The following is an 11,268-nucleotide window of genomic DNA, read 5'->3' on the forward strand; positions in this document are numbered from 1 at the left end:
GGTGTCTATGTTGACCATATGATCTGCATGTCTGAGGGCCAGCTTCTAATCAAGTTGAATAAGTCAGGATTCTGGGGGACGTAAAAGAGTTAATCTGGAAGATTTTGAATAGAAGATAGATGACTCCTTTCCACAGAGCAGCCCTATAGATTTTGACATTTTGATTTGTCTTCCTACTGCAGATTGGATCATCCTGGAATGAAGGAGCCTGTGAGCAGTGCCAGTGCACAAGCAACCTTGACCAGACCACACAGTTCTACCAGGCACATTGTGTGCCACGCAGCTGTCCCTATGTGGAGGAAAGCTGTCCTGTTGGCCACAGTATTACCATCACGAAGGATGAATGTGGCTGCAGCCTTGTGAACTGCACTCGTAACCGGGTCTGCGTGCATCACAACACAGAACATCAGGTAAAGTCACACATCATTTCACTGACTTGATTAACAAATTCTTCCAATAAAGTTATACAGCTACACTTTATGGTTAGGGTGTTTGAACCAAGAGGTCCTAGGTTACAATCCCGACATGCGACCAGTGTTGGGCCCTTAACTTAAAGGCCCTTAAAAGGCACTTAACACAACCTACCTCACTCCACCCAGGTGTAAAAATGGGTACCTGACTTTGGTTGGGGAAGTTAAAGGGGGTGAAAGTAGAGGGAAAGGCTCTACCTTCCAATACCATGCCCTAGACACAGTGGATGATAACCCACTGCCCCCATGGCCTAAAAGCAGGCTATGGGATTACCATACCTTTTTTCAGCTACACAAGAGATGTTGAAGTTTTCAGTCTAAATCATAATGCCCATTTTCTTGTTAGATTGGATCCACCTGGAATGAGGGTCCCTGTGAGCGATGTGACTGTACAGAAGAACATGACATAGCGACTGGGTTCTACTGGGTGGAGTGTGTGGACCTCTCAACCTTGTGCCTTGCTGTGGAGAAGTCCTGTCCTATTGGCTACACTAAGACTGTCCTGTTGGACCAGTGTGGTTGTGAACATGTCAACTGTACACAGGAACCTGTCTGTGTGTACCAGGACACTGTTCATCAGGTATGTGCAATTGTACTGTCCAATGGAAAGCTCTTGTCACAACTTTCAGCACCAAGGGCATCAGCCGTTTCCAGCCATTAGACTAAAGGATGTCACCATTGAGCTCTGTCGAAGATATTCAACTTGGCTCCTCTTGTGTATTAAACATATAACATTTTCTTTGCTACATAATGCTGTAACTGAAGATGATTGGTGCTAAAAGGCTACCAAAGTAAGGGGAGGGAAAAACAAAGCATGATCTTGGGGTTAAATCTATCAATGCTATACATTGTATCATTTCTGTTTTATGGTTTATGAAGACAATTTGAAACATCAGAGTTGGGATATTACAGTAAACCATTGCATTTTTTTGTCATTTTCAAACCAAATACACAGTAGCAGCTGCAACTTAAAACTGCCACTGTATGAGTGTCAATAAGGTTTGGGATGTTTATGCATAGGTTGGTTCCAGCTGGAATGACGGCCCATGTCTGCTGTGCCGTTGCACAGTACAGATAGACACAACAACTGGCTTTCATCACATCGACTGTCTGAACAGGACGAGCCTGTGCCCTGACCTGCAGACCACCTGTTCTATTGGCTACAGCAAGACTGTCCATGTGGACGAGTGTGGATGCGAGCATGTCAACTGCACTAGAGACCCTGTCTGTGTGCAACTCAACATCACATACCCAGTATGTACATGTATTGCCCATGGTTTCACTCTCTTTGTTTACATTGTACTTTCCATCATCTTTTTTTTCAAATTTCACTAAAGCTTATTGATTTCGCAGGTTCTACAGAATTACATTCCTTTCTTGTCCTGACCACAGGTTGGTACAGAGTGGACTGATCGGAATGACCACTGCAGAACCTGCTCATGTGCCATGATGAACGGGCAGCCAGTGGAACAGTGCATGGCCCGGCCATGTCCCTCACTCATCCCCCCAAGAAACTGCCCCTTGGAGCTGCTGAAGGAAGTCAATACCACAGACGGATGCTGCACAATGTATGATGATACCAACTGTAAGTAGGAAACATCAACTTGTTCTCTTCATCTTGGTTGAAAAAGACACAAATGCATTAGACTACAAATTACAGATTATAAGATAAAACCAAACAAAGTTTAGGTGCTGACAAAAGTTTGCAAGATCCCCTTCAAATGTACTTTTCTCACCTTTACTTACTTACTTACCTACCACCTTTTTGTAACATGGTTGGTTTTGCCTGTTGACAGGTAGGGAAAGCTGTAAAGTATTTACCAAAGAGGAGACCCTGGAGATTGATGAGTGCACCAGTGTTGGCACTGTCAACACCACATGGTGCGAGGGAAGGTGCAGGTCCAGTGTAACGTACCAAGGTGAGCGACAGCTGTTCATACACAGAAATTGGCTAGAAATGTATCTTTTGGTCTCCTAGGGAATGACATTCAAGTTGATGAAGTAAAAGAATCTGAGCATATCATGGTACAGCCCTCACAGTCATAACATGATGGAGGATCAGAAATCAGATCTACTCATACTGCAGCTGTGTAGAGAGTAAGGGGTATTAGGTACCAGCCCAAAGTCGTTTGGATTACACGCTCAAACAAGTCATTACTTTAATCATTCTTGCTCGAAACCTGTTTAAGTTGGATTAAATTTGTAATATGCACATTTTTTCTCTTAAAAGCACATGACATGAACCATGAGTGCACATGCTGCCAAGACAAGGCCTGGACGGATGTGTCTGTCCCCATGCAGTGTCCTGATGGCACCTCAACTACCTACAACTATCGCAGGATAGACGCCTGTTACTGTGACACGTGTCAGGAGGCAAAGCCTTCTGCTTAAGCCTGCATATAGGGTTCCTAGATCAGCATTGCACAATGCAGTATACCTACCTTTATCAAGAACCTGTGAAATAAGCCAATCATGAAAAAAGTTTTACACTATTGGTGTTGTAAGAAGTTTGAGAAAACTATTCCATGCAGTAAGAGTGTTGACTCTGCACTTTTGAATAAAAATGAATAAATATTGTTGAATGTGTTCCAGCTGGTAGCAGATTTTCAAAGGGATGTTTTGTAGGCTATTCACCTTCACACTTTTCTGTAGTCCTCCATTGTGACTAACACAGTAGATAACTGTTGTAGTTATTTGTGTAACAATTTTTGTAAAGAGCTCATTCAAATCACAAATGGAAATCATTAAGAGAACTTGTGGCGTCGTGTGGCGTAATGGATAGAACATCCACCTGTCAAACAAGGGGACCCGAGTACGAATCTGGCCTGCCCCCAGACATGTCTGAACATGCACCCCGACGTTGTGCCCTTGGGAAAGGCACTTAACACGACTTTCCTCACTTCACTCAGGTGTAAATGAGTACCTAGCTCATCTAGGGTTAGGGACGTCCCTCGGATAGGACGTTAAATGGAGGTCCCGTGTTTGGGGAGAGCCACACCCCACGCACGTAAAAGAACCCACCACGCTTTTCGAAAAAGAGTAGGGGCATGCCCCGGTGTGCGATGGTCCAAACCTTACAGTCTGGTCTGAGTTGACATCTTGAAAAGGTGATAGTTCACCTGTTATGTCAATCCTTCCACAAATGCGGTAAATCTGAATAAATGAATAAATAAATAAACTTCAAGGGCTCAAAATATGTTGAAAACTCCAGATCGTTTAGGTGCTGTATTGCATTCACTTCTGCATGTTGGCCTGTTAGCTTCAAAAAGATCAAGCAGCTTTTTCTACATTGTGTTATAAACCTGTGTCACGTAGTGGCACTTTCTATGTACACGTTTTATTTCTGTCTATGCAACGTTAAGATACCCAAATGGATCGTGATGTTTAATGGTTCGTGGATTTTGTTGGAATTTGACGGGTAACATACTAAAAAAATTACTGTTGTTTTCGAACTTATCATTGATTGTTTACCAGCATGGCAAGTTTTAAATCCTTGTTCTTGTCAGGATCGAAGAGCTAACAACAAACAATTCTGTTTATCTTCTATTTTCATTGTATGTTTTGTCTTGTGCCACATTTCAAAATGTATAGCATTGTCAGAAGACTCAGAACAGTGCATCATAGCACAAGAAAATTTTGCCCATATTTCAGACAAGAATGTGATATTGCTCTCTATGTATTGGTACAATTAATATCAGTCAAACAATACTTTACACACAACATACGGGTCCTTGTTACTGCTATAGCAGTCAGTACGGACTATCACAGGCAAAATGTAAGGTTGTATAATGTACAGTTACTGTAGTGCATGGATGCTATTGCTATTTCAGGCCCATGTTCCATATTTTCTGCATTTCTGCCATTTATCACTCCATATCTTAACACCTGACTGCAAATATCTATGTGTCTGTCAGCTCAGGTTCTGTTCACTTACAATCACATCCTAACACATTTTTGTTGTCTTACATTGTCAAAGTTTGACAATTTTTTGCTACAATTCTTAATTTTGTCACCAATGTTTTGGATTAAATGCGGTGCATAGACTTGAGGCGACATGTCAAACCTATCAGACTGTGTTAAAAGGCATAATGTATGCATGCTGTCTTTCTCACATTAAAAAGGAAAAATGAGCATTATCACCTCACCACCAGTATTTTGAAACAAACATCTTGCCCAGCTTTTGTTTATACACAATATCATACATAATTCCTTGGAGGTAAACACAAACACTACCGGTAACCCCTTACTTCAACTAAACAGGTTGACTATCCATACATATGTACACCAAATAATAAGTTTGCAGAGTTGGTCTACAAACCCTGAGCTTCAGTAAACTCTAGGATTGACTCGTATAGTTGCATAATATACATTTGAAAACAACAAAGGTAAGATAAAATGAATTTGAAAGATATGAGACGAGTGATGACCAGCATGGATGGACATCCATGACCTCAGACCTCCACCTACTCAAGTTTATCATCACGCACATGACCCACCACAGATGTGGGAATTCACATGTACTGAAGTGAAAGGTCTTGCTTTTGCCACTTGCTATGGACCCAAGCATATCCCTTTGTGAAGGTATATATCACAAAAAACAGCTTCTTCGTTAAACAGAAACTTGCAACTTTAAATGCACTGACAGTTGACTGATATCCTTGAAGTGAAATATGCAAGTATCATCGCATGCCAGATATTCATATTTCACTTCAGTTTCTGACTCCCATTCCCGTTGCCCTCAGTCACACCCATCAGATAGTCTCTGATTTCCTGACTGTCCGGCATGTCTGGCATTACCCAGGAGTCCTTGGGGTCATTCCGCCCGCGACAGTTGGGGCATGTGTTATGTATGACATTCCTGCAGAAACAGACAGACACCAACTACTGTAGTACGAACGCAAAACAGTGCAATTGGCAAGATGAGCTGCCTGAGCATTTGAGATGAAAATGCTGAAAATCTTATGTACTTGAAAGGAAATCTGTTTTGTTGCAACATCACAGTTCTGTTCTAATTAGTATCCATGCATGCAACTGAGTCTAAGAACAGAATCTTGTGTGAGCAACTTGAAGTCTGTATCAACAAACCTTGATACCGTGACATTTTGCAGTTCTCAAAACTGTGCAACAACCACAAGAGCCAAGAAAGTACTGCAAAGAGACAACTACAGAAGTGTACATACCATTTGTCGATGCACTCCTGACAGAAACTGTGTGTACAGGGCAAGATGACCTCCGACCTCCTGTCCATACATATACAACATTCGTTGTCATCTTCTTCCTGCATAGACTGCAGTCTGGAAAAGTGGGCAACATCAACACATTTTAAATCCTAAGGAGAGGGACATGTTCTTTGACTATACAAATATTCATTGTTTTCACAATACAACAAATGGTTTGGTGTTTTGGTGTTCTGTACAATTTCCCGTATTATACAATTATAACAAGTAATACAAATAAGTGGCTTCCACTGTAATTGATAATTTGATACTTTACTGGCAGAAAAATATCCATGGAACAAGAAATTTCATTTTGGCTCTCATTAACTGTTGAGGACAGGTATCACATACAAACCTACCCTGTAAAGATGATGGAGGCCTGGAACTCAGCTGGAGTGTCCTCCTCCCCTGTCCCATCCCCGCCCGTACTCGGCTCCTTCCCCTGCTTCCCTACGGCAGCCTCGGCCTGCTGGAGAACTGTGTTGTACACGGCGATGAACTGTCTCAGGTTCAGCAGCCGCGTGGATTCTATTCTTCCGCAAACAGAGTCAATCTAGCGGAGGGAAGGAGGGAGGTTAGCGCCATCTTCATTTATAGTACACTAAGGTCATTACACTTAAAGAAAGGAAGAAAATCACTGACTTTTGTCCTGATTATGAGTTGAACCTTACACATCAGCAGGTGGATTTTGTCATAGTGGTTTGCATAACAAATTTTGCACCTGTCCAACTATGGTCGACCAATTACTGTAAATGCAGTTCGCAGTGATTCAATTTTGCGGTAAGGAGAAAATGGAGTGTTCGCTGTGGTTTTGAGTTCGTGATAGCACTTAAGTCACATACTGTAATGGAAACACTGGTGTTTTTACGGACAGCCAGTCGTAAACCACTTAAAGGCGACTCAGTAGGATGCTACTGACAGACAGAACAGTCGCTTTCGGCAGTCCCGGAGTGATCAAATGTCACTGATCTAACCTTACATACCTAAGGAATGAATTAAGGCTTTGAACTGAATTGAAATTCTTGATGAATTGGGTCTGAATTCCATTGTGCCTTGTTAGTATTCGAGTATCTTCAACACAAGAGGTGCCTCTAACACATCATAATACTCTACAAAGTACGTACATTTAGAGTTTACACAAGGGATAGGTGGGCAGAAGACAGAACAAGAATTTTCGTCGTCGTTTTGAGTTTGCCACTGCGAAAACTGTGAAAATAAAACTATAAAACTACCGTGGACATAAAACCACCGAGAACTGACTCCATTAAAGGCAGGCTAAACTTAATTTCGTAAAGCATACTGCAGTGTGTTAAATATACCACTAAGACCAGTTCTGACTTCTTTTACACTAGTCCATCATAGATTAGCGTTTTTACAACATTTGATATTCGCGGTGTGGTGATGTAATACTGGCGATGTCCAAAGCCCTTTGACCTTTGTGACGTCAGATTCCGAATCGGAGGAATGGCGTCTGGAGCAATTCCTATGGTGCAGGTGTGGCCAACTCGGAATCTGACGTCACAAAGGTCAAAGGTCTTTGGACATCGCCAGTATTACATCACCACACCGCAAATTTCAAATATTGTAAAAACGCTTATCTATGATGGACTCATGTAAAAGAAGTCAGAACTGGTCTTAGTGGTATATTTAACATACTGCAGTATGCTTCACAAAATTAAGTTTAGCCTGCCTTTAAGTAAACTCAATAATCTTTCTGAGAAATGTTAACTTTACCTTCAAACATCTTATTCTGACAGTTGCCTTCCAAAGTGCTCCTTCATCTGTGCCCTTCTTTATTGTGAAGACCAGGTGTTTACCCTGCACCTCGCTGAACGTCTTGGTTCTGAAAAAAAGAACACTTCCTGTCAAGGTACAGATGTGAACTATCTATTCTACATGGACATAGACTAGTAGAGAACAAAAAACATGATGTGACCTATACTAGCCCCCTTTGCAGACTTCTTGGAGTGACAGTGTTTTTTTTTTTTTGGGGTGCATTGATTCGCGATTTTCAACATGCCTCTGCTGGCATTAGAGAACCTTAGCCCATGTTGAAAATTGAAAATTAGCGCTCCCCAAAAATAAATGCCGGCACTCCAAGAAGTCTACAAAGGAGGCTATATAAGTACAGTATTAGAGGGCAGTCCAGAGGCCCTCAACAGCCATGTAGCTAACCTATCACCAGCACCTCCCAAGAAAAATGTTTACTCAGTCACATAGCTAGACTAATCTCCAAGCAGATCTATTGGTGACAAGGCAGCCTCCGGTGGCTTTTCATACTGGTTGGCCCTTTTGATACTGCCTTGCCATCGATAGATCTGCTTGGAGATTAACATAAGCTGCATGCCAGCCAGTTGTTGGGCTTTCATTTTTAACAGCTTTTCTGCCAGGTTTGGTAGAATAGGAAACATGTTCAAGCCTGCTTTTTAAAAATCTTCTAATGAATTCTTTGAAATAATTGTAAAAATTGCATGTACATTGTATGTACGGTAAAAACCAAATAGCTGTTTCCAGCATTAGTTTACATCAATGGGAAAATAATGTACACCATAGGGTGTGTAGACCAGTGACATATTGAAAAGCAGACAATTTCACAGCCATATATTCAGTTCCTTTATTGCAATTGTAAGATTCCAGTGACTCTTCTTGATATGTTGTCATGCACACTGAGCAAAGTGAAGAATCTGTTCCTACACTTCATTGAGCTCCTTCACAGCGTCCTGTAGGTCCTTGTAATCCAGCACTGCAATCTTCCTCAAGATAGCTGCATGCTTCTGCAGCCGGCCCTGAACTGCAAGCACCATATCAGAACCCTGTGGCAGGGGAGAAACAGGACTTTGGGGATCTGTGGCCACATTTCACTAACTTGTTATCCATCAATGCCATCCTATTCTAGCTCCTGCGATTGTTTGGGACCCATTAACAAAGGCTTGATTGGCATTTGAACATTTGTCTAAGATATAGGTGAGAGGTCTTATCTGATCAGTTTGTACAATACTGTTTCTATCATCCTTCCAATACAGGAAACCCAACCTTGCAGGTGTGGGGTCGTGTTGCGCAAAGGCAGAGCGGTCGACTCTGAACCAAGTGGTCCCTACCATGTCTCGGATCTTGTGCCCCTGGGAAAGGTACTTAGCACGACCTTCCTCACTTCCCTCAGGTGTAAATGAGTACCTCAGCCTAGGTTAGGGACGTCCCTCGAATAGGACATTAAATGGAGGTCCCATGTTTGGGGACAGTCATACCCCACACACGTTAAAGAACCCACCACACCTATCAAAAAAGAGTAGGGGCATGCCCCAGTGTGCAATGGTCCAAAAACCTTACAGTCGGTTGACCTGATACATGTCTGTAGTAATTACTGATTCTACGGCAGATGGACCAAACTATTGTACCTACCTGCCGTAATTTACTCTGCAGGTAACTCTGCAGGTACACGCCTGCATCCCCCTCCTGGGACTGGGTGCTGGAGACGGACTCCAGCTCGTGTTCGGGAGACCGCTCCTCTTCTTCACCCTCGTGCCACATCTCATCCGAATCGTCATAGAAGTAGTGTTCCTGGGACTGGTCCTGTCCCATAGCCTCTGTCTCTGCACCGCCTACTATGCAGCTCCGCAGGTCCTCAACTTGTGCTACAGTGGAACCGACCAGGACATGTGGGCAGCAGTGTCTGCAGATCTGTCATCAGATATCACAGGCTGAGGCTGTGACAATGACAGAAGCAGCAGAAACAAGGCTTTCAGTGAGTGGATACATCATACAACATAACACCGGCATACCTGGTATACCTAATGTCAGGCTTTTAGCTAGGCATGGGTCCATGCGTCATTTGGACGCATGATACTAACATAACAAGGAAATTGGACTCCCTCTTTTTCAGCTGGGTGCACAGGGGACCCCCTGTTTCCCTGGTAATTACATACACATGTGACTGTGTTACAGTGTTACTGTTGCTTTTTTTAGTCCTACCAGACCCTGGGACAGCATGGAAACTGATTGACATGCAAAGCTACCAGGAAATTGTTAATCCATAGAGCCCATCGGGAGACAGAGAAGGAACCAGTAGTTTTTAGTGCTTAAAATGGTCAGGTAAAAGTACAATAAGACTAGAACACACCTAACCCCCACATCACAGCATCACCCCCCCCCCCCAATTTTTGGACCCCTTGTCTATAAATCCTAGCTAAAAGCCTGCCTAATGTATACCTGGTATAAGTTGGATACCTGCATGGGTGCGTACCTATATACTGTAAATGCAGAAATGTTCATGGTGGTTTTACGTTTGCGTTTTTCGCAGTGAACTCATTACCGCAAAAAGCCGTTCCATTGTGTGACTGTAGCGCTATCACAAATGTTTCAAACATGAACTCAAAACCACCACAAACACTCCATTTTCTCCCTACTGCGAAATTAAATCCCCGCCACATTTCTGCATTTAACCGTTACAGTACCTTTACTACTGGCTTTAGGTACATTAAATGCAAATGGGCCCACCATGCCAACACCAGGTGACATTCACCTGGAACATCGCTCCTGACCTTCAGCTGTATCGTATCACAGCTACATACGTATTTTGTGCATTCAAACAAATGTCGACAACTGTCCTGCAATACACCTAACTGTTATGCCTTTATCATCAAATAAAAATCTTGGTGATATTTTATTACCGGAACACCTGTGAACAAATTTACACCTAGCAAATTATATTTTCCCCACCTTTCTATCGTCCGAATGATACTTCCCATTAATTTTTGAAGGTCGTGGATGAATGTTGTATATTCACCTTGTTTGTTTTTGTGTACAGCTATGTTCTACGTAAGCTACGTGACCTAACCTGAGTATGTTTTTCTTTGTCACCAGTGCAGGTTTGCTCTTTGTGTAAACCTTACCTGACGTGCGCGTACCGAAACACAACCAGCTTTCTAACCCATGACGTCGTCGTGATCGTGTGTGATCTATGTTCCTGCCAGTTGCATCTTGATCTTGTAGACAGTCCCCAGATGTTACAACGACATGAAAATGACCGATCAGCTGGGAAAACAACAGGTATGACGGTCCCGGGCAGCTACGTGTATGTTAACCTCTGACCTTCTCTGTGTATACGTCATCATAAACCGGGAACGTCATACTACACAACAACGTCATCAGACCTTATCACTGATTTAAATTTCTGGCGCGAAATATGTCTATGTTATTCAAATCAAGTACTGTACATTTGATATATAATGTCCTTGTTGAGATATATAAACCGCGCAGTTTTGGATGGCCAGGCTAGGGAAATGTTAGGTTAAGATTATTTCAAGGTATTCTCAACAAAAGGTGTAACGTTACTAGTAGCTTATACAATTACTTTTGATTGACTATAACCGTTACATTCCTCCTGAAAAAATGGCATTCATTCTAAAATCTTTATGATTTACAAAAGGATAGTCATAGCAATAAGTATAAAGAACGTGTGTGAACTGTGAATATATGCAGAACGGAATGATATTATTTTTTTCGCAAAATCTTCACCAGCACTAGTTGTAGTCTCCCGGGATGTAACATTCCACCAGACATAGTTCGGTAGAAAAGGGCGCGAT

At 42.4% G+C, this 11,268-nt stretch overlaps 2 protein-coding genes across 3 annotated transcripts in view; one reads left to right on the forward strand and one right to left on the reverse strand.

Moving 5' to 3' along the window:
* The window catches only part of LOC136429392 (mucin-5B-like), a 31,363-nt gene extending 28,307 nt beyond the window's left edge, over nucleotides 1–3,056 (forward strand). Inside the window, exons 61-66 of the mRNA XM_066419225.1 lie at nucleotides 183–410; nucleotides 817–1,050; nucleotides 1,491–1,724; nucleotides 1,863–2,055; nucleotides 2,267–2,389; nucleotides 2,701–3,056. Coding sequence (XP_066275322.1) covers nucleotides 183–410; nucleotides 817–1,050; nucleotides 1,491–1,724; nucleotides 1,863–2,055; nucleotides 2,267–2,389; nucleotides 2,701–2,861 — 1,173 coding nt within the window. The 3' untranslated portion in view covers nucleotides 2,862–3,056. The remainder of the gene's footprint in view (nucleotides 1–182; nucleotides 411–816; nucleotides 1,051–1,490; nucleotides 1,725–1,862; nucleotides 2,056–2,266; nucleotides 2,390–2,700) is intronic.
* A 944-nt stretch (nucleotides 3,057–4,000) lies between these two features.
* LOC136430348 (RING finger protein 141-like) lies at nucleotides 4,001–10,790 on the reverse strand. Of its 2 annotated transcripts, none has more exons than XM_066420875.1 (7): nucleotides 10,591–10,790; nucleotides 9,086–9,390; nucleotides 8,381–8,499; nucleotides 7,421–7,529; nucleotides 6,046–6,239; nucleotides 5,651–5,764; nucleotides 4,001–5,328 (listed from the first exon to the last, which is right to left on the reverse strand). In XM_066420875.1, exons 2-7 carry the CDS (start codon nucleotides 9,263–9,265, stop codon nucleotides 5,175–5,177), a joined length of 870 nt encoding a protein of 289 aa, XP_066276972.1. In that variant the 5' UTR covers nucleotides 9,266–9,390; nucleotides 10,591–10,790; the 3' UTR covers nucleotides 4,001–5,174. The 2 variants fall into 2 exon arrangements, with proteins under 2 accessions (XP_066276972.1, XP_066276971.1); XM_066420874.1 differs by having other exon boundaries at nucleotides 10,576–10,790.
* Between the last annotated feature and the right edge of the window lie 478 nt (nucleotides 10,791–11,268).

Source organism: Branchiostoma lanceolatum, chromosome 3 (assembly GCF_035083965.1).
Source record: "Branchiostoma lanceolatum isolate klBraLanc5 chromosome 3, klBraLanc5.hap2, whole genome shotgun sequence".
NCBI classification, from domain to species: Eukaryota; Metazoa; Chordata; class Leptocardii; order Amphioxiformes; family Branchiostomatidae; genus Branchiostoma; species Branchiostoma lanceolatum.

Coding starts and splice junctions, on each gene's coding strand:
- LOC136430348 (XM_066420875.1), bottom strand. CDS start 9,265: ATGGGACAGGACCAGTCCCAGGAACACTACTTCTATGACGATTCGGAT. Junction 7,530..8,380: donor GTGAAGGAGCTCAATGAAGT/GTAGGAACAGAT, acceptor TCTTTTTTTCAG/AACCAAGACGTTCAGCGAGG. Junction 5,765..6,045: donor GCCTCCATCATCTTTACAGG/GTAGGTTTGTAT, acceptor CCACTTTTCCAG/ACTGCAGTCTATGCAGGAAG.